Here is a 23,720-nt window from a genome sequence, read left to right on the forward strand (position 1 = left end):
CAGAGCTCTTCCAATGAATGGAGAATGTCTGAGTTTCCAGTTCAGCAAAACAAGAGCTATCAGACACCCAGGAAGATGCTTTCACATGTGTGCTGCTTGACAACACTATGAAGTTGGGTCAGTGAATGTTTCCCAGTGATAACAGCCACAAGGATCATAGCAGCTGTGTTCTAGAAGTTTAGAGGAAGAATAACAAAGGTCAGAGTGAAGCTGTATGCTTTATTTTAAAGCATGTCATTTTATAACTTGAATTCTGAGGAATTATATTGCCTACCCAACCCAGTCAAGGGCCTCCCCATGATACCAGTAGGAGCACATTACATTTTTAGAGATGATCTCAGGTTTAATAAACTGAAGCAAATATGGTAGTATTTCACCACTTTTGAACCATTAACAATGGGTATGTCACAGTCCACCAGTGTGCCTTTTAAGTGAGATGAATCACACATATTGTTGACTATGCACAAATGTCTTAGGTGCATTATCCAGTGTTCAAAACCCCAGTGTTGGTGAATTAAATGGAAACATACTTTAAGCATGACATGTCACAGCCCAGGTCACAGATCACAGACTTCCGTCACAAGCGCACCCTGTGGAGAAATGAATCTTGGTGGAGAAGAGTGGTAGTATTTCTGTTTTCTGTTATTTTTCCCACTTCTCTGTTCTTAGGGTAAAGGCAAGTGAATGGAAAATAGGGGCCAAAGGATAGTATAGAAACAAAACTGGCCTCTAGGTGGTGCTTGAAAGCAGTATCAGGAAGGCCAGCATCCCTCAGGGTGAATGGGTACTGGTTGAACCTCAGTAACCTGCAGGCCCCTGGGCGTCTTCAGCAGGCTGACCTCACGGTTTCCTCAGTTCCTACAGGCGGCTCGCTGGCCCAGTTCTAATACACTGATTTTTTCACCTGTGCCTCTGCCTTGAACAAACTTTTAAGCTGGTATTAATTAAAAAAAAAAAGTCCCATTGGTAGCAGGTCACATTTTATCTGCATAATAAATAGATTGGAAGAATATCCCAGTAGTAAGCTGTGAATTTGGATCAGATTAAAATACATTTTAATTTATGAGAAGTTTTGTATTCCATTTATGTCTGTAACTCATTCCTAGTAAAGTCAACAAACCAGAGGAAGGAAATACACTGAATCAAAGAGCTTTTGCCAGTCACAGGTCGTTTTGCACGAAGCTTTACTTTGAAACATTTGCCTGCTTCTCCCAGTCTCCTATTCGGCTGGCCCTGTCCCATGCGGATGGAACAGGCTGGACCTGCAGGAACTTGGCTTGGCTTTGCTTTGCTTGCAAGTGGAATGTTTCCTAAGGGGATGGTTTATCTTTATTTTCGGTAAATTTTTTAAAAAGGTTACAGCTGCTACATTTGATATCAAACACTAATCTGTAATTCTTTTTAAAACCTTTGTCATCAAGAAAAACAAAGACTCCACCCCTCACCCCGCTGTGTGGATCATAATGAAACACAGGTAAGTGTGTGAATCCACATAAGTAGCCACGCATACACATGCTCACTCAAAAGGCAGCCTTTAGCGTAAAAATGTAAGAATCTATAGATCCAAGCCGATTTTAACGTATACTTTTTTTTTTTATTAAATATGTAAAAAGATAACCGCAAGTCAAGTTATTCACATATTCAGAGACAAAAAGCTATTCTACCATGCGACAGTAGGTGGGTAATGTAAAATGAATGTGATACATCTGAATAAGACCTTTTCATCTATTATGTCATTACTTATCTATATTTATAATTAACAATACATATGTTTACATTCCTTTCAGTTTACATTTAATATATAACAAAAGCTTTATGGTGTACTATTTAGTAAAAGTAATTTGAATGCATATTAAACCTTAACGGAATAATGGAAATACTCACCAGGGAAGGGAGGAGTTCTTGGTTCCCTTCTGGAATTTACTTCTCTCAGGTCAACAGGGTGTTTGTCTTTTCTTTTTCTGCTTTTCTGCTTAGAAGACGGGCTCTCTCTTTGCCCCCTGCTTCGATCACTTCCCATCTGACATGAGCAGCGGAAGTGCTATAACCAGCCACAGTGGGTATGAGGGGGAGACTAAGAATGAAGTCCGGCTTCTGAGAGGAGGAGCAGGGCACACACTAAGGGATGACTTCTCAGCCCAGCAATGATGCATGCTGGGAGGACGGCATGGAGGAAAGCGTGCCCTGGATGCCGAGATGAGGGAACGATGGGGTACAGTCATCAGGGAGAAAGTAGCAGGCCTGGCAAATGAGAGGTGGTCTGGACAGAAGAGCTGCAGCCAAAGAGGACTGAGAAACTTGGCTGTTTAAGATTCCCCAAGGTATCAGTGCTGTCACATGTGATACAGCGCAATGGAAAATGTCTCAGGTGGGTACAGCAAGAAGAATTTATAGATCTTCTCTCCATAAATTGTCTGCCCCAAGATTCTGGGAAGGAGAATGAAGTATGATGACCGAGGAACGTATCTTTGGAAGCTATCTGGCCAGTATGTTTACAGCTGAGAAGGTTGGAGATTTGGGGGAAATGGAGTGGCTGAGTGGCTGTCACTGGGGAGGCTTATGCAAGTTACACAGTAATCGTGTACATGTACGTGACAGGAGTTTGTCTCATGTGCACCTGGCACTGGGTATTACTGAGCTGTCCTGGGAAGGCAAAGAACTGGGTAGGAACCACCCTAGTATAAGCTGCATGGAATTATTTATTGTGCCTCTTCATAAAAGCTATTTTTTTAAAAAAAGGGAACTCAGTGAGTGCAAGAGACGTGGGGGAACACACCGTTAAGCATGATGCCGTATATAGCACGACCACTACCTGAAATCAGGTGTGGGAGGATGTCACTGCTGAGAGCCAGGCTGTCCAGCCTGAGAGAAAGGAGCTACGATTATAGCGCAGAGCAAGCAGGAGAGAGAAGAGAGGGAAACCAAACACCACAGAACATCTGTCCAATTCTGCACAGTGTGTTGTAATAACCTCAAAAATACAAGCAATCTTTTTCACATATAACTCAAATACCACTTTGCTGTAAAAGATTTATTTTGAGAAGACTTCTTTTGGTGGAAAGCTTCAATGCTAGAATTTAGAATCAGTATTTCATCAATTAATAAAGAAATGTCAAAGCTGCATGATACAGAATTCAGAAATTTATTTTAAGCTTTTCAGTTAAGAGGAAAGTGGGGTGGGCACAGTTGTTTGTTGTTTTGGTGGCACCTGCTAAGTCAAATAACAAGTGAAGGTAAATTTAAAGTTAGAAACCAAGTGAAATGAATTGATCCAGGAAGGAATCCCATCTGTCAAAGAAAAAAAATAAAGAGGCAAAGATTTGGAAAGATACTAAGAAAATGTGCAAATATTAGTTAAAAAAATAAGGAATGCTTTTAATTCATTAATGTATCCTCGATTTATGAATTGCCATGGTTTAGCAAAGGTCAATGACAAGGAGGGCCGCAGTATAAAGAGGGGAAATTCCTTATTCCAGAAGGTACTGGGAGTCATAGGTTATTCTGTGCTGTCATTCCAGTGTCAACACCAGACTTCAGAACCATGATTCTCCCTTGGAATTATACTCCTAGAAATCAGGTCTTCACTTCCAGCAAGTGTACAGCATGAGGCAGAACTCTGACACTCGGGGCTGCACAGCCCGCAGGGATTCTTTAGTCCCCTAGTTGGATGACAGGGTTGGCACGGAACCTCACATAAGGAGGCAGGAAGACCTGTACCTATGCAGATCCCCTCTTGACTGCAGATAACTGATGACAGCTTCCTGGGGAGAGTGGTTGCCCACCAAAGAGGACCCTGAGAAAGAAAACAGCATGGAAACTTGGGTGGGGGGAGGGGAGGGGCAAGCAGTTAGAGGGCCAAGTTGAGATGGTGTTTTCCTTGAGTGAATGTCTTTAAAAACTAACAACACACTGTGTGGTTGTCTAACATGCTGACGTATGAACACTGCTGGGCCCTGAAGTCCTAATTTTGATTCCATTCTTTTTTTCCCTTTAGTGTTGCGAGTAGAGGGAGAAATTGACTCTGTTTTCCCTATGAAACAAGTCACTGTCATTATGGCTTTCATATCAAGTATCTCTTTCCCTTTGTTCCAATTTATTATTTAAACCAAATTTATGTTCAGAGGTTAGACTTGCAAAAACATCAAAGCACCACAAATGTGTGTGACATCTAGTGACACTGGGTTGAGAAATGCCAATATAAATACCATATATCAAATTACCATTGTTTCACACCAGGATAAAAAGGGGGTGTTGGTGGTGGTAGTGGGGTGGGGAGAGCTGTTCTGGAAAGAAATGAAAAGAGCAGAACCAATTTCACGCAGCCAGGTGGCGAAGTTGAAAGTTTGTGACCCCATGATCTCTCAGGTGGGCCGCCAAATGGCTGGCTGCTAATGTGTCTTGGCAAAGGAAATGGGAACTGAGTGCAGTGGCTGGCATATGCGACAGCGCGGTGATGTTACCGGCAGACTGGGAACAACTGGTTTCTGTTGAGCTTGAGGCCACACGTGTTCCAATTCTCCAGAAGAAAAGTTCCCACACAAAATGGAAGTGTCGAGAGCTGCCAAGACGGTTCAGTACTCTTCCTGCTGCTGGGGCTGCTGTTCGTGGACTTGTTCCTCTGCTTCCGGCTCTTCTGGGTGGCCTTCCTGCGGGGCAGGGGGAGAAGTTTCGGTTGAAACAATTTACTGTGTCAGGGGCTCTGCAGTGCCCCCAACCCCGTGATCACTGCCCGGCACGGCGTCGCCAGGTGGTGGGGAATACGGGCCAAGGGACAAGTCGCCACGCAAGTGCCTCCTCCTCTCCAGAGCCAATGCACACACTCGGGGATGCCTTCGCTTCCCTGCTCCATCACAGAACAGATCATTCTAGAGCACAGTCATCAGGCTTTATGCACCAAACTTTTCCTTCTGTTTTGGAAGGAAATCGTCACAGAACTTACTACTTATTTTCCTACCCTCTGTAGAAGAGTAAACCAAACACAATCACTGAAAAACATCATGAGAACTGGGAATAAATCTGCTGTGACACAGCACAGAGCCCCAGGCCCCTGCAGTGTGTCAGATGGTCACCCTGACACTAACAGCCCATGACGTGGAGTTTCTGATCTGCTTCCTGTTTCCTGTCCTGCTGACATCCTTCTCGCATCCTTCAAGCATGCGGGCTTGAAGCAGACTCCTTGTCATAATCTGACTCATCCGACACAGGGTTAGCTTGTTAGAGAAGCAACTTGTTAGAGTGGTAAGGTGAGGAGAGGACCTGCTAAACCCATTATTCAGTCTTAACGACTGATAATGCTTTAAAGTATCACTTCTGCTTGGGGTTTCTGCTTTCATTGCCCAGACACTGAAAGAATGGCTCTCTGAATCCAGACTGCAGCAAGTTGGGGTGTGTGGGGTTGCGGTGGAGGTGCTGATGGTCATGCGAAGGGTAGAAGAGAAGCTGAGTATAGTTTTCTAGGCAGACCCAGGAGGCAAGAACTCCTGCCTAAGGTGAGTCCTGCTTGCCATTAGCTAGGATGTCATGGTCTATGTCAACCGTTACTTTGGGGTTCATCTGCTGGTGTTCTTACACAAGGACTCCCTCTTGGGATGAGATCTGGCTCCAAGTTAGAACCAGGCCTTTTCACCCATTGGAAGCGCAGGGCTGGGAAGATTTAATCCTGCATGCTGCCTTCCTCCTGGTTAACGGACACCGTGATGGACAGATGGCAGCACGGTTCACTCAGGCTCACAGTGCTGTGTATCCCTCATAGGCATTAGCTTCTAACAAGCTTGTGGAGAGAACCACCTTAATTCATCTGCTGTTACCAGACTACAAAGCACTGTCTACATATAGAACTTCATGTCCATCCCACTTTGGGTAGTACACACATACGACAGGTCAACCTTTGGTTTCTTCCATCGGATCTGAACATTTTGAGAACCATATTTTGTGAGGCCATCACTGTCTCTGGGCCTTGACCAGACAGATTCTCAGGGCTTCAAAAATCTATAGTCTGAGCTAATGATAACCAAGAAAGAAGATGAAAAACTATCCGGGGAAAATGAAAAGAGGGGTGGAACGTCCCCAAACCCCACATGGTTTCTTATACTTGAGGAAAAATTCATAGTTAGGATTTTAATCTCACATGGAGTAAACATTTGCCTGGTGTTCGGCTGGAATAAAACAAAGTAAACTTGCCAGTGGCTTGTTGCGTTCTGTGGAACAACTAACACACATGCAGCTTAACCACAGAACCCACAGAGCATCCATAGGACACCCGGACAAACAGACACAAGCACTTCTCCCAGCTTCAGCCCCGTGTGAGAAGCTCGAGACCCCAGCCCGTCCTCTCTCACCTTCCAGCGTGGCCCTGTGGGAGGTGAAGCCCCATCAGGCTCCCACTCCTGCTGCCAGCTGCTGGGGCCTTTCCCTTCCAGCCCCGGCAAACAGGGGTTGGGGGGAGATCTGCCTCCTTGCTTCTCTTGTTCCTCCACTGCTCCTCACATCTGCTTTCCATCACTGGATGGAGCCACACTTGGGGTCTCCTTCTGCACACTCACTCATGAGTAGCAACCCCAGTGGGCAGGACCTCCCCGCAGAGGAGGCCTTCTAGAAGTATTTTTCAACAAAGGGTTGTCCCACAGGGCTGGTCTGTCCTGGCAATGAGTAACCAAGACAACCAGCTATGAAATAAAAACAGACAGTCATGGGGCTTATGGGGATGAAAAAAGTGTCTAGATCAATTTCTCCTTTAACTACACTCTGATCTTTCACGAAGAAATAATCCTTACGCACATTGTTACTTTCATTTGCTCAGACAGCTGAAAATCACTTGAGATTTGGCTGCACAAGCCTACTTTTCTCAATCAAAGTCCCTGTACACTCTCCCCCCTCCATGTCCACCCATCTCTTCCCAGTTTAATTTATGGATGCATGTCCCATAGGCATGGGTCAGTGGATCAGATGACACTGCTGTTTATTCCTCCAGGAATCTCAAATGCACTGGCTGAGCCGTCATTCCCACAGAGGTCCCAGGGCAGTATCCTAAGGCACATCGGTCACGGCACTCTGACCATGAGTGTCACTTCAGAACATGCGCTGAGGGCGCCTCACACTTACGTGCTCGTCCGAAGCGTAGAGAACTTCCATTAGTCGCTGCACGAGATCATCATTTTCCTGCCCGTGTTCTTGGCAGAGTAGTTCAATCTCTCTCAACTTTCCGAAGTAGAAATCCCTTTCCTTTTCCACGCCTTCGAGGGCAAGTTTTAATGAATGTACCTGCAAGGGGGTGAGGGTGCAAAAGAAAAACCCCCAAATACAGTATAAGAAATAAACTATGAACTATGCCTGCGTATAAAGACCCAAAACATGAAAAGGCAGATATGCAACAATAACCGATGTGCGAGTCTGAGGGAGAAACAAGAGGCTGTTGTTTGGAGCTTGAGCCTGGGCCAGAACGTCCAACCTCAACAGCACACTAGTCATTCCCCTCCGTCAGCGGCGTGTTTATTAACCAGGGTCAGAGGGATCGTTCTGCTGGAGCCAGTTCTATCCAGGCTCTGAGTAAGCTTTCCTCTCCGGCTAATACGGGCCAGAGTACCTCTTTCTCCTGCCTTGTCCATCCTCATGGGAGGAGGGAGAAGAGGGAAAGGAGGCCCGCACTGTGGTTACTTTAGATGTATTTTGAGGACACTTCTGGCTTCAGATCACTTGCATTAACAGTCAGCCTTAGATCATACACATGTGGAGCTAAACTAGACAAATGCTGTCTCCGGAGAAATTGGGTCCTGGCTACATAAGGAAACCTGGCTGAGACTAAAAAGCCTGGCTGCATCTGTCTTAATTTCTCTAGTTCTGGCTTTGTGGAAGATTTTCACTGGAAAGGTGGGAAGAGATGGAAGCTCCATTCCCACAGCAAAATAGCCTTTGTTTCCTGTTTTCTCCCCGTTCATGCTGGTTCGAGGACCTTCCAGTGTTGTGCAGCCTCTCACAGTGGCTACAGAGACAGTGCTAGTGAAAGGAAGGAGGCAATGGAGAGGCAGAGACCGACAGAGCTGTCACCTGGGCTCGGGCTGAGGAAACACTGAAGGGCGTGTAAAACGATCTGAGCTCAAATCCTAGGCAGCTGTACTCAGTCCCAAACTGTCACCTGGTCCTGCTCTCTGAGAATCCCTCAGGTTTCTTTTACCCTTTATGCATTTTCTATTTATACAGACGATATTCTTTAGATGGTAAATTAAGCCTTTCATGGCTCCCCTCAGGTAAAATCTCTTTCAGTATATTAAAAATCACCCTTAACTGAATTTCCAAAAATTACTTTTGGAATGGAAAACTTTCTTCTTTCTAGTCACTCTGGATCTTTGTACAGGCTATTTATCTGTCTGGAATCAGTGATTTATTGAAATATGTACTGAGCACACGCAGCGTCCGTTCAGAACTTCCTGCACACCGGGTACATGTGTACCCATCCCGTGAGACTCAGGGATACGCTCTCTGAGCTCATCTCCCTGACACCCTCTGGTAGCTGCTCACCAAGCAGCGAAGCACAGGTTTGCTAACATTTAACTCCTATTTCTGATCATACCATGGCTTGGACATTGGTAAAAACTGACGGCAACCAACAGACTGAATTCCAGGGAAAAGAAAACTCCCTTTGTTGTAGAAATCCTTTCTCGCTTTCTTGCCTGGGCCCTGCCCAGGCTCGGCCACAGAATCCACCTGAAGCCTGAACTGGTACCAGCAGATGGATCCGCAGCAGGTTAGGTATCTGCCAGCTCCCCCTGAACAGGAAAGGAGGGTCTCTGGATGCATCTGACCCACAGACACTGTTTGTCTGCCTCCAGAGTGCCTTGGGCTGCAGGATGAGCAAAGAGCTGAGGCTTTTGTAGAAATACCCAGCCCAAGCCAGCCTCTGGTGGTATTCCAGACGCATTAGGTAATAGATGTGCAGCTATAAACACTCTCTAGTAAAAGCCCACAGGAGCTAAATTATATGATGAAAGATCAATTGGCAACCGAAATTCCATTTTCACAGTCTCACTCATAAAGATTGATGCCTTCCTGCTCCCTCACATGTCACAGCGGAAGCCTACGCAGTGGGAGGGGGAGAGATCCTGGGGAAGAGACGAGAAGTTTTCTTCTCCTGATTCTCCCCGCCCTCTCAGTGTCCACACACCTCAGGTCCTCCAGGCCACAGTGGCTGCCCGGGCTAACCAATGCCCACTCTCTGACCCCACAGCAGTGATTCCAGGCCTGTTTGCTAACCCGCTCTCCAGAAACTGTCCCTAATTATTGTAGTGATGTCTTTTTCTCCCCTAAATCTTTTGATTCATTTCTATCCTTGGAATTGTCTAGCACAGTAGTACTTTTATAGTATGTCACGAGAGACTGTCTGAATAAAGGCACGAGGCCAAGTAAATGAGAATTCCTAGTTTATGGCACTTGTCACTTTCTCCCTTACTATTGTTGTTCACTCTTCAGCTTAGGCATTTTCGCTCAGCCATTCCTTGTCCTAGTGGCCTCAGTTCGAACATAGTGATGCCTGTGTGGCTCCCCACCAGCTTCAGGGGACACCCTGCAGGCTTCAGGGACAGAAAATAGAGGGAGCCGTAACAGATAACCACTGAACTGGATCTGGAGTAAGCGCTCTCTAAATAGTTGTTGAATCAAGGCTCCAAATTTAGGATGCATATGACCTTCCTCTGAGGGCAGGGGGTAGGGGACAGGCACACTCTTCCTTGAAGTGAATGCATCAGGGGGCAGGCAGGAGAGTGAAGCCTTTTGGAAGTAACAAAGGAATTAACACAAGAAGAAGGAAGACCACTGGAGTGTTCCTCTTTTCTCACTCTGTCCTCTCCAAAGTGGCATTTTGGATGGTAGGGCAAGGTCTGGTTGCCCTGGGGATGTGGCATTCTTTGTGTGACTGGAAAGGTCATGGGAGCCTAAAGCCAACCCAACGAGAGGAAGCGGGGCTCCTTGGCTAAGGCTGTAAGGGAGAGAGGGGAAGGATGGACCACGTGGTCACACTTTGGGTGGGAGGTTTGGGAACCTGGGTGTGGTAGAACAGGACGATAGGGAGCAGTGAAATCATGAAGAAATATGAGATAATAAAGATACCAAAAGAATCTGAGCTCCTAAGGGGAAAAGAGTTATAGATCCAGAGTATTACAGACCCACGCCTGATGCTTTTTATGTCCACCCCATTTGCTTAAAGCATGAGGCATTTGGCCCAGGGTGCATTACGGCTGTCCTAAGGGCCTGTCATCTGAGAAGAACTCGTTACTAGAAATTCTATATGGGCTCAAACTGAGACTCAGCAGGTAATGAGAACAGTCCACAGTTTCTAAATCAGAGTCCTACCCACCGGATGACTTAAGGTGTCCCCTTTTTCATTAAAATTTAAACCAGAATTGTAAAGATCTGCTAGAAACACCCTAGCTAAGCAACTGCCTGCTTTTAGAACTAGGTTCTTGATTGCAAACATACAATTAGCTCAAAAACTGTTTCCAGACTCTTGCTGGCTCATCAAGAATCAGATTAATCATGGGGAATGGCCCAGTGAGGGGGCCTGGGAACAGTCTGAGGACCTCAAATACAGGCTCCTCTCCCAAGGGTAGGAGAAACCAGGATAAAAGGCCCTGCTGCTAACTCAGGGCCAGGGTAGGTGGCTTTTGCACTGGGCCCTCCCCTACCAATTGTTTTTATTACTTTTAAAACTATGTACATTTAGGCAAAATCAGCTATTGTTAGCTAGAAAGCATACCTAAGCTTTTATATAGAACATTTCAAAGGCATCAGAGCTAGATTGACTGTAATGGTGAAGAATATTAGATGAAAAGGAAGGTTCTACTGAAACCACAGCTGTGGACTTTCTGATCACCCCAATATTGGGTTCGGTGCTCCTGTGGTAATAAACTTTGGCTGTTGTGGGAAGTGTTAGACTTTTTTGGTTTTGCTTGCATCGTTGCCCACCTTGTACAATTGCTGTCTATAAGTAAGTTCTATGAGGGGAGAGAAGCTAGCTGTCTTGCTATCATTATGTTATTAGCATCAAGCCCAGTGTCTGTTACATAGAACAGACTTAACAAATATTTGCTGAAGGCAAGATGGAGGAAGGAGACTAACCCTAAAACCCTTAACACCATCTAGACTGGCCAGAAGTGGACAGATAGGCCAGGGTCTAGTCCGGAGCTCATGACAAGCATTGATGTGTGGAAGGGGAGGTTGGCCTGCATTTACCTGGGGCTGAGTCATTTGTCCTCTGTCTCCATGTGTAGCTTTGAGATTTGTGACTAACATCTTTTATTCAGAATGGGCCACTGATTTTATCTGCCCGAAAAATTCCTTCTATTCTTACTTGCTTGCAGCCACCAATTCTGCCTCCCCTCCCCTCATCCCAGGCCTATAAGGGGTTTGCTTCCTCCCCCCGCCCCCACACACCTGTCACTGCTCCCAGAGACAGGGCCAGGGATGATGCTTTACCTGTTCATTAAGCTGTATGACCTGTGTTTCCAAATCTTTATCAGATTTGGATGCTGAGCTGCTGGACGAAGCCCTTTTGGCTGATGAGGGGCGAGAAGGTGTGGAACCTGGTTTAGATGCTGGACTTGACTTAGCCGCACCTGAAAGTAACCAGAATAAATTATAAATATTGGCAACAGTAAAAATGCTTTTTAGACATATAGTAAATGCATATGTCTATAAAAGGGGTTTGCTAAAATGTATAGGAGATACTGCCAGAAATCCCCTCCCATAACAGAAGTGGCACAAATATACATAGAAAGAGTGCACACAATAAAACGATAGTGTCATCTTGGACAATTTATTTAATTTTTCTGAGCACTGTCTTTTTATTCCGTCAAGTTACGTGATTAAAGCAGTTGTCCTTTCTCCCTCCAGGGAGGTAAGAGTAACAGATACAAAGGGATTTTAAGTTCTTTTAAAGAGGAAAGGCTCTTAGATAAGCTCCAAGCATCACCATAGTTGAGTTTCTAACAAGAAAAGAAAGATCTTATAATAAATACTTCAGAAGAAATATCAATACAGATGTATGTTTTTTGTTGTTAACATATTGCCTGGCTTTAGCTACTGAACGAGCCTGCGGACAATGACCTCTCCATAGCAGTGAACACTCCTGCTGCCCAAGTCCTGGTTTCTCAATTTTATTCTGGCATAAAATGGCTACTCCAAAAATGGCTGATTGCAGCGGTGGGTGCAGGGAGAATACAAGGTGAGCCTGGAACACTGTGTTGTGTCCAAAGCAAGGAGGTGTTCAAGGATTAGTGTAAAAGGATACAGGGGCCAGCTGGAAGGGGCTCCCAAATAGCCACACTTGGGACAATTTGCATACCAAAAAGAATAAAGGCTGTAAGAATTACAATGCATTAATTACATAAAAGTCTAGTCCATTTTATTGAGGGGGAGCAAAAGATGGGTCTAAAGATCTTTACAGAACACTGGCAGTAGAAAAAATGTTAGAACTAGAAAAATCACAATTTTGCAACACTCTTGACTGACTCAGGAAAGGCTCATTGATGGACTCGAAAACATTAAGTGAGAGGTGTTTGGGGAACAAGAAATTCACACGTATCAAGGTTATTGGCCTATAAATGACTGATTATACAGGGAAAAGATATGCCTTTACAATGGGGAAGTCTGGGGATCAGCATCTTGACCAAGTGATTCAACAGTATCACTAATAATGATAAAAACTGGGGGGAAAAACCCCAGTGATTTTAGGTAAGACCTCACCTATCTGGAGCGTGGCTCATGATAGGCTCTCTCATTGTCTAGAACATGGCACAGACATAGGAAATGGCCTCAGCGGCCAAAACAGAAGGTATAAGGTCTATGCAGGGAAGTTTATGTATGTCATGAATTAAGAGATTCAGGGTCATTACCGGGGCCTACCCATTCCCTTTTTCTGACTAGGCGGCAGCTCTGTCTACTGTGGGTGCTCCTCCTGTGTGCTCCCATTGGCCAAATCTCCACCACGACCCCCCATACTCTGCTCCTCTGGAAGGCTCTTGGGCAGCAAGGAACGTGCCATATTTAGCTTTGTAACACCAGTGCTCAGCACAATGCTTGGCTGAACATATATTTGTTGAAAGAACAAATGTTTAAATAAATACATGAACAAGCAAATAAAAGCTGGTTAGATGGTTTGCAGTTTTACAATTTCCAACTTTACAGTTTATCAGTACCAAACAGATGAGAACGACGCAAGGGGTTATGAAGGCTAAGAGTGCTGACAGCTGTGACACATTTCAAACACTCTCCTAATCACAAAGTAGCAAACAGGAAGACTATAAAATTTAGATTTGTATGTTTTCAGGTACCTGGAGTCATCAGTTATAGACGCGAAGTCATACACACACTCAAGAAGCACTGACAGCATACTCTTAAAATAAGAGAAACTCCGAACATATTCGAACATATTTTAAAATGGGAACAATGAAATCGGGACTGACGTAAAATAGTTTGAGTATTCAAAGGGTGCTCTTCAGTGACCTAGAAATCTCACGTATGCAGAAGAACTTCCCAAGGATTCTAGAAGCTGATGCTCTGCTTTATTTGTGATTGACACACAGAGGTGAGGCTCCTTCATCTCGGTAGAAGCCCATACAAAAACACTCCTGGAACACTATGTCCATGTCCCATTGGCCAGGTTCTTTAATTAAAGGACAAGCCAACAGGGAAAGAAAACAGTGTGGAGAACAGCAGGAGCGGCAGGGTGAGAATATGCTGACCTGGCAAAAAGCCTTCTCTAAGGACAGCCACCAGCCAGCCTAGCTGGGGAAGCAGCTTTTGAAAAATCAAGTTACTTCAGACCTTTTTATAAGCAATACGTCATCTTTTAATACAAAGAAAGTCTAACACAGAGCAGATCAAAGACTGTCTGATCAACGTCTTATTTACTAAATATATATTAGTGAAGTGCCTGCCACGAGCTATGTAGTAGAAATCCCTGCTCTCCAGGAGCTCATGGTCTTGTGGGAGTGACGGTCATTGAGCTAAGAATCCTCAGGCACAGCCATATTCAACATTCTCAGTGTACATGATCATAGAGTACGATTTGGACTGTATTCCCTCTGCCTAAAACACTCCTCCTCCCCTCCTTTGAGTGACGAAGGCTGCCATCCTTTAGGTCTCGGCTTAGATGTTGCAGCTCTGGGAGGCCATAGCATAGCAGCTATCAGCTGTAATGGTATACAGTACTCCCCCCATTATCCGCGGTTTTGCTTGCTACAGTTCCAACCCGTGGCCAACCACTGTCTGAACTATTAAATGGAAAACTCCAGAAATAAACAATTTATAAGTTTGAAACTGCACGCTGACTGAGCAGCATGATGAAATCCTGCGCCATCCTGCTCTGTCCCACCTGGGATGCGTACCATTCCTTTGTTCAGTGTACACACTGTATGCTCGGAGCCCATTAGTCACTGAGTAGCTGCCTCTGCTACCTGATGGTCGCAGTATCGCAGTGCTTGTGTTCAAGTAACCTTTATTTTACTTAATGCCATATTCACATAACTTTTATTATAGTATATCGTTAGAATTGTTCTATTTTATTATTGTTGTTGTCAATCCCTTACTGTACCTAATTTACAAATTAAACCTTATCATAGGTATGTATGTATGTATAGGAAAAAACGTAGTATATACAGGGTTTGGTACTATCCATGGTTTCGGGCATCCACTGGGGGTCTCGGAAGTATCCCTGTGGATTTAAGGGACTACTGTAGTTATTTATTTAATGCCTACTTCTCCTGTTAGACAAACTCCAGGAGGTAGGAGTTGCGTCTGTTTTGTTTACCACTTTATGTTCCCACACCAATCACAATGACTGATCCAGAGGATATACTTAAAAAGTTTTTATCAATCATTAAACAACTGCTAGGAGAGGTATCTATCCACAGTGAAGATACCAGAGAAAGCTTGAGAGCAGATGCTAACATCCAAGTCACTGACAAGAAGAGCCAGCAGTACACGAAGGAAACCATACAAAAACCACCAGCCTTCCCAGAAAGAGATCTCTTACCTGGTTTCCTTTCAAGATCACCTTCCCTGATTACTTAGGTCCTTTATCTATGGAATCAGGACAATAGTTCAAGTGGGTAAATTCAGTCAGTAAATGGTTAACTCTGAGTAGGGAGGAGCAAGGTTGTGCCCGGGCTGTCCAAGCCTCTGCTATGTTTACTGGTCTCCTCTGAAGGAAACAGCCCTGCAGAAGGGACTTCCCTAGGGAGCACGTGAACCCCTCACCCTCACCCCCAAGGCGGTCCTTCCTAAGCAACTCAGCAAGTACAATGTGGCTGGTTGTAATAACAGAGTAGGTTCATCAGACACACTCATGTTCTTATAATTGTATTTTCGGGACATCATCAAATGCAGCTTGAAGAAAAGCCTGAAAAGTTTGGTATGAAGTAAAAGTAGAAGGGGTCATGGCAAGCCGAAGACCCATACAAGGCCTGGTTATCAGAGCAAGGAAATTATAAACAAGCAGAAGAAGCTGGCCGGGAGCGACACAGGGCCCCGGGAGACGTGGCTCATGGCAGAGGTCGGAGCGACTGCAGTTACTGACAGCAGTTACTGCTGTCCCAGTTCCAGCTGCACGTAGCCTCACAGGAAAACCTGTTTCTTCTTGAGGAAACACATCCGTTGTTACTTAAATATGCTTGTGTGTGTGTGGGGTGCCTTGCCAAACTGTGGTTCAGTCTCAGCCTTAAAGTGGCATCTGTGTTTCACGAGTCTTGTGAAGGTCAGGTGGGGCTCAGAGCCCCAGGTTTTTCACTGTGGCAGACACGCAGGCAGCCTGTGGATCAATGAGATGAGAAAGATGGAGGCAATGAAAATCAGACTTCGCGTCCCCTGCTGCGGGCAGGGCGGGGCTGGTGGGGTAGAGGCGGCTTGGTCCATGCTCTACCACCTGTACAGGCTACAAGAGGGATGAAAGAATAGCTTCTGCCCCACCCCTGACAGTCCCTGACTGAGGGTGCGGTGCAGGCTGGGGAAAGAAAGGAATGGAAAACACATTTGGAACATTTAATAACAGATCCACTAAGTAATCAGTATTTGAAATTTAAAATGAGAGAGGTTTTGAAATTCTGTTTGGAAAGAAACTGATAATAGAGGGAAGTAAACATCTGATGAGTGACGATATGAGAGATGAGCATTATTAACTGTACACTTATACCTTGTGTTGGATAAATGCAAAGAAATGAAAGAACAGGAAAGATACAAGGCAGAGCTTATCTTCAGAAGTTTAGAGTTTTAAAAAACATGCAATTAAGGCTTAAACTAAAAAGCTCATTTTCAAAAGAATGTAAAGTGAACTCTTCAAATCATCACAAGCTGTAATTTGATATGGAAGTAATTTACGCCTCACAGCTATCACATGATTAACAGACATGAAGAAATACTCAAAACTAAAATTTATAGAAATGAATATTAAACCATTTGTTCAATGTTTAATGATTTCATGGTTTACTTTTTAGAATAAATAACAATATTCTACAGTATATCACCCTCCTTAGACAATTAACCACGATGTTTTTGTTTATTTGCTTTAAAAGTCTTACTGTCTTCTTTCAAACCATTCTCTAAAGTGTAAGACCACAAGCTTTTGGGGGTGCCAAATACTCAACTTACCTGGGTTGCTATAATAAGGATGTTATCAGAAAACTGTATAGTTATCAATGTTAGTAAATTTAACATTGATATAATATTTTTATGTAAATACCATTTGTATTCCAACTTTGTGAAGTGACCCAATAATGTCCTTGATGTTAGATACTGGGGTCCTCAATAGCTGTCTTCCTGTTTCCTAGAATACCCCCCAGTCCACTGGTGATGCCACTCTGCCTTCCCATGACTCTTGGCCCAATGATGATTATGTGAAAAACACCTACATAATGGCTTTTAAAAAGAGTGCAGCTACTTTGGCTGTAATACAGGTATAGATTCTTTTCTTGCAACTATCAAACATTTCAATTTTTTTTCCAAGCTGCATTTGATGATGTCCTGAAAACATAATTAGTGGTAGCCCTGTTTTACAAGAATCGTTTCTCCCTCAAGCTTTCCTCTCCCTCCCTAATTTTCCCTTTCAAAATGAAAAGGAGTTTCAGAAGCAGAGGAAAATAGACATAAATTCTGTGTACGTCCCTGTAATTCTCTGACTGTACCCACTGGATATGGAGATGATTTACAATGCTAGTCTTTGAGCAGTTGTGTCTTAATTAATGCCTTAAAGATTTGGGGCATAAATATGATTCTAAGACATTTTAACCATAGTTGTAAAAAACAAAGCGTGGCCTGATTCATTGCCTTCGTGAAGCCAGAGCTCCACTGTGTCTAATGTCAATAATTAGCAGCTTGCGTAATGTCTATGGAACATTAGACATTTGGGGTATACAAGGCCCAATGAATTCAGAACGATGAAGCAAATAAAAGCACTGTACTTGGTTTATCCTTCATGGTCAGAGCGCTGATGGAATTTAGAAATTCTTCTCACATAATCTGCCATATTCTGTCTGCCAAAATCATAAACAGAAGAGCTAAAAATATGACATTAATACTGTTGACAAGAACCACAGAGACATTAAAAACATGTGCGTGCGCACGCGTGCGTGCGCACACACACACAGGAAGCAACCACTTTACTGATCATCCATTACTTTGAGAGAATATTCCTTTCACCTCTGGGTCCTCAGTCAATTAAAAACCCCAAAGAGGTGAGGAGTGGGCGAAATGGGTGAAGGCAGTCAAAGGTACAAACTTGCAGTTATAAAATGAATGTATGGGGATGTATTGTACAGCATGGTGACTACAATGAATAATACTGTATTGTATGAAAGCTGCAAAGAGAGTAGATCTAAAAAGTTCTCACAAGATTAAAATGTGTCTATGCAGTGATGGATGTTTTAGACTTAATTTGAGGTTCAGTTTCTAATAAATACAAATACCAAATCACTGAGCTGTACACCTGAAATGTGTTATATGTCAATAAAAACCAAACCAAACCCCAAAGAACTAAAACATAGCAGAAGATATATCCCATCTACTTTGATTAGCTGTTTGGAATGGATCTGACATTATTTCCTTATCTCCTTCACCTTGACAAATAGATTTTATTTTTTCAGGGAGATGAGCTTAGTTAAATAAATAAGTATGTAAGGCCAGTGCTAGGGGAAAGAGAATGGGGCTGCATTGACGCGAGTAGAAAAATCCCAGGGAAAGAGGGTCTTCTAAGTGACTACACGGACATGTGAGCTATCACACTGCAACATGACAAACACTTCCCATACAATTCTGATCACTGCAAATGGAAGAGCTAATCCTTCCCATCAAAAGTGGCTTCATTCCTTCACTTTGTACACTCTGTAATCTTCTCTGAGGGGGTAAAAAAGAAGAAAAGAAAACTTGGTGGCCAGAGTTCAGTCCAAATGGAGTTTTCATAGGGTTTCAGGATGCCCTGATTCATGTAATCACTAAGAAGTTGGTTCTTTTATTCTGAAATTAGTAGTTCATTGCCCTTAGGGTGCCTGTCCTATGAGTGCAGCCAGCAGCAACGTCTGGAGTCTGGATTTTCCTTTTCATTACTTCAGTGTCAGCTCATAAAGTAGGCAGGCTCCTCTTCTGAGGAGCTTGGGGGCACTCCAAACAGTCAAGCACAAAGCATTAACCTTGTGGGAACGAAGACCCAGTGAGGAGTTGGTTAGCCTTCACTTTGCCCTTGGGAGGCAGTAAGAGTGGGGGCCCTGGAGCCAGGTGGACTTCATAGGAATCCCGGCGGACTTCATAGGAATCCCGGCTCAGCTACTTGCTGGGTGGTGTGACTTTTACTGCCACCTGGACTTCTTTATGTTTAAGAAGGAATAGCAGTGCCTACTTCCCAGAGTTGGGAAGAATACATGATTCAATGCGCGAAAAGCTATTATACAAGAGCTTGGCACATAGTAAATTCTCAATAAATGTTAACTTACATTATTATTACTCAGCAAATGAGACCTGACTCAACAAATGATGAAAAAGTACATAGGTTTCTCATTCTTAGACACTAGCAAAATAAAACTAAACTGCTGAAATAAGGAAATGAGACTCCTTTAAAGAAAATCTTTCCAAAATGTATCAACTAATAACCTATCAATGGGCTCCAAGGCATAGGTTCCCGCCATTCCAAGCACTGTCTCTTTTGAAAATGCATCTCCTGTAGCTGAAGTCTCTGTGCTTCTTTTAAAATTATTCCAATTCATTCATTCATTCATATGACAAATATTTATTAACCCCTTACTGTATACTTGGCAAGCCAGTTACTTGGATGAAACAACGAATCAAACACAGAAGATGCCTGTCCTTGTGGAATTTCCATTTGAATGGGGGAATTAAATAATAAGCAATAACATGATGAATTAGTAAGTGACCTAGTAAACTAGAAGGTAAATGCTGTGGAAAAGAGAAAAGTAGGGCAGGGGTAAGAAGTGCCGGGCAGGGGGTGGGTGGTGGCAGTTTTAAATAGAACTTTGGGGAAAGTCTAAGTGTCCAACATGGGTGCTGTCTAGTCTCAACTCTTCACTCAGACCCACAGGACTTCCGGGGGCCACACAACACGATGCCACTCACAGGGACAGGGTCAGGAACACCAAGCCCTCTTGGCGGGAGTCTAGCAAGGACACAGGGGGCCAGGTCCACACTAGGCACGTAGGGGTCCTGGCTCACAAGGCTCATTCCTCACAGAAGCTAACATCTCTTGTAACCACTCCACAGTTACGACTCCCAGGATTCCCATACAGGACATGCCCGTTGCAGGAGTAACTTTTACTTCTTCATGGGCTTCTTGAGAAAGTTACATCTGAGCAAAGCCCTGAGGGACGTAAGGACGTTGGCTCTCTGGATAGCAGAAGCAGGGTATGCCAGGCAGAGGTAAGGCCGAGGGCCAGCGCAAAGGCCTCCTCAACAGCCAGGCCGGACTCTGGAGCAGAGGAGCATGGGTACTGCGGGAGGACAGAAGGTCGGACAGGTACTGGAGGAGGCAGGTCATGCAGGACCACACAGGCTACTGTCAGGAGGCCAGCTTTTCTTCTGAGGGAAAAGGCAAGTCGCTGCAGGGTTTTGAGCAAAGGAGTGACATGATCTGACTCGGGTTATAAAAGGCTCACTCTGCCTGCTGTGCAGAGAATGGCCAGTGAGGAGGCTGCTGCACTCATTCCCCTGGGTAGAAAGATGAGTGCTCAAGGCGAGTTCTGTTTTCTTGTTGGCAAAGCATATGCAATGCTCTGGTTTAGAAAACTCTATTATATACTGTATGTATAGAACAGGCACCAAAAGTCAAGCCATTTTACACCACCGACATTTTGTAATGTTAACAGCAATAAAGACAGTATGTGATCAACAGCATCAGCTACTGAGTCCAAGGAAAGGGCTGAAGGAAAAGCAGGCAGTGACAGGAGCTGTGAGTCTGTTGGTGTCCCTCCCAATCCACTGCTCAAGGGTTGTTACACAGTGTGATAACTGGTTCTGTCCCGGGAAGTCGGGGGCCTCGTGAGGGTGTGGCTGCCGCTGCACAGAGAGCACTGGTGCCTGACCGGTGGTCACAAAGCAGGCCCCTGCGATGGGCAAGAGGGCCTGACTCCACCAAGCATGTCCAGCTAGGGTGAGCATTCACGGGCCAAGTTACTTCTGCCCTGGTTACTGTCTCTGCTGGAGACGATGTGCTTATTTTTAGCCATCATGTGATTCTCCAGTATTTTCCAGGCTCTGCTTGAGTCACTCTGGCTTCAGAGAATTTTTCATAGTGGGGAAAAAAATGCAAGAAAAGAACTCTTCATCTTGAAATGGCTCGAGTATTAAAATTTCTAACTTTTAAATAGTTATTTGAACACGGTGTATATTTCTGTCAACAAACTTCTGACTTTTCACACCTCTCAGGTCTTGGTAGAAAATTAAGTGTGCTTGAAACACATTAGATGCCAACCAATCACCATTTTAGTTCAAAATTCCTGTTTTTAAATTGTTCTCAGAGCGTTTTCTCTCTAGAAATTGTGAGGATCCCTCACCCCCATGAATACAATGCACACCAGAATCCCAACAATAATTTAGAGGTGCACCCCCCTTGTCTGTTTACTGTCGCAATGAGGAAAGCTGGGGCTGGAAAGAGCCTAACAAACTGAGCCAGCCCACTGGGAATAAAGACACAGAGGTGTAACCATGACAATGACATCACAGGTGTCACTGCACTCCTAGCATACAGCATTCAGGCAAAAGCTTACAAACTTAGATGGCCATTTTGGGGGAACACAATTACTTTATGGTGTCCAGTCAGAGTCACTATTGACTTACCATTGGCAAGACCAGTGCTTTAGGTTGTTTTTCTGATGGTGGTTAAACCTGTTGTCTCCCATTAATACTGTTCTACCCAGACTTCCCTGCAAAGAGAGCCGAGGTCTGAGGCCACAGAGGAGGTCGGACCTCAGACAAGTGAGAAGTGGAGCAAAGCCCCACTGGAATCATCCATTCTCCTTTACTCCAATCCGCTCCTGCTTCAGAGTTCTCTGCTTCTACCAACCAACCACCAAGCCAGAAAGTTGTTTATCATTTAGCCTTGACTTCCACTCTCTTTTACTTCTCATATCCAAACATCATTAAATTTTGTTGATTGTACCTCCTAAAAGTTGCTATAAACCCACATGGCCACAACTTTTGTTTAGGCCACCCTCCTTTTCACCTTCCGAGGCGAAGGCACCAGTCCTCCAGAGCTCTGAGCCCCAGAAGTCCCCTGAGGCAGGATTTCTCCAATCCTCACAACAGCTTCTGAACTAGTCTCCTAGATTATAATTGTACCCCTTCCATGTGTTCTTTTTACCACAGAGCAAACCTGTGCTTAAAACCTTTCAATGACTACACACAGTCCCCATTATAAATCATAAACCTGTGACCAACAGATCCAACATGACCCCACACAGATATAATGATCTCTACCTCATGGTGCTTCCACCTTTGTGTGGTCCCCTTGCTTAGAATGTGGGTGGGACCTGTGACTTGCTTTTAACCAACAGAATATGGCAAAAGTGATGGGATGTCACCCCAATGATTACAGTACCATGTATAACTGTTTTGTTGGCATTTACACCAGAGAGACTCTCCCCTGCTGGCCTTGAAGAAGTAAGCTGCCGTGTAGTAAGCTCCCATGTTGGAAAAACCCACACAGCAAGGAACTGCAGGTAGCCTCTAGGAACTGAGAGCAGCTGCCGGTAAGAAATGGGAGCCTCAATTCTCCAGCCTTAAGAAAACCGCCAACAACCTAAGGGAGCTTTCCACACTTGAGCCTCTGATTATACCATAGCCCCAGCGATGCCTGGATTGCAGCCTGGTGAAACCCGAAAGCAGAGAACATGGCTAAGCTGTGCCTGGACTACTGAAGCGGTAGATAGTACATGTGTGATGTTTTAAGCTGCTAAATTAGCAGTAATTTTTTTCAGCAATCAGAACATGCATACAATCTCTTAACCCATTATACAAGGGTCCTCACCTCTGCAATCTCACATCTCGACGTTCACACAGAACAAAATGTACTTCCCTGAAGACAGCATGTTCTCTCCCAAGTTCAACACTGTTCTTTCTGCTTGCAATGCTCTTTTCCATACCCTTTATCTGGCCAACTTCTACTCATTCATTAAGTCTTGGTCAAACCCCACTTTTTCAAAAAAACCTTTCTAGAATACACAAGACCAGCTCAGGTGGTCTTCCTACATGCCCTGACAGCAGTTATCTCACTATACTGTTAGTGTCTATTGTCAGATTTCCTCCTTAGGCTGCAACTTCCTTGAGTGACTGTGTTTCTCCAAAACGTCTTAGTGTGGCTTAACAAACATTTATTAAAAGACTAACTGAATGAGAATCCAAGTAAAGCTTTCACAAAAAGGGCAAGGAATCCAAGACAGAGGAAATGTTTAAGAAATATTTTCTGAGCTCCTGTGTAGTGCACCATGTTACTTTCTGAGCAAGGGCTGCTCAGGTGTTGGAGATGATTGGAGAGAACTTGGCTTACGTACTGCATTTTCCTTGATCCAAATGGACACTGATCTAATTTAAATCAATTCAATAGATACTTAGTAGGAACCTTCTATGTTTTAGGCAGTGGAGAAACAATGATTGAACAAGATAGAATTGGTTGATAGATCAGTTCACCCAGTTCAAAGGCAGTCTAGAAAATTATTCAAATCAAAACTGTTTTCTGTTCCCAACCAACATACCAAGTGACCAAGAAAGGCCCTAATGATAAAATTAGGCTCACTGGTGATCTGTGCTATTCTGCTTATGGAAACAGAATAAATGTGAAGTCACTGCCTTTTGAGGCCTGAAAAGTTTTATTATGAGGCTGAGAAGCCAAACACCAAGTTATTATACCTATGAAGAGAGAAGGGATGATCCATCAGAATAACACATGAGATTTAGCTGCAGTGCCAATTAATATCTCAACAGACAAAGGGAGAAGCTGTATGAGAATGACCCAGTGCTGGGTATAAAAGGACCCAGGGCAAGAATGGTTGGCTTCCCAGGTGCAGGCAGGAAAAGTGGGACAACAAAGAAGGCCATCGGCCCTCTTCTGTGTGAGTTGATAGAGTATGGCTTGCTTAAATACGTGCCAGTTTTGTCTGAGGGGCACACTCTTCACTTTGAAATCACTTAGACTATCTACTCAGAGAATTATGTGAATTGCAGGATTAAGAAATCAGAGATTA

At 44.2% G+C, this 23,720-nt stretch overlaps 1 protein-coding gene across 4 annotated transcripts in view; it reads right to left on the reverse strand.

Annotated features, from left to right (window-relative positions):
* Positions 1-206: 206 nt before the first annotated feature.
* MAPRE2 (microtubule associated protein RP/EB family member 2) overlaps positions 207-23,720 on the reverse strand; it is a 142,777-nt gene continuing 119,263 nt past the window's right edge. For all 4 annotated transcript variants that reach the window (XM_081078180.1, XM_081078178.1, XM_081078179.1 and 1 more), the window contains 3 exons: positions 11,464-11,603; positions 7,102-7,260; positions 207-4,646 (listed from right to left, as the gene is read on the reverse strand). In XM_081078180.1, the coding sequence (XP_080934306.1) occupies positions 4,572-4,646; positions 7,102-7,260; positions 11,464-11,603 (374 nt within the window). In that variant the 3' untranslated portion in view covers positions 207-4,571. The remainder of the gene's footprint in view (positions 4,647-7,101; positions 7,261-11,463; positions 11,604-23,720) is intronic.

The sequence above is a fragment of the Rhinolophus hipposideros genome (genome assembly GCF_964194185.1).
Source record: "Rhinolophus hipposideros genome assembly, chromosome: 17".
Lineage (NCBI taxonomy): Eukaryota > Metazoa > Chordata > Mammalia > Chiroptera > Rhinolophidae > Rhinolophus > Rhinolophus hipposideros.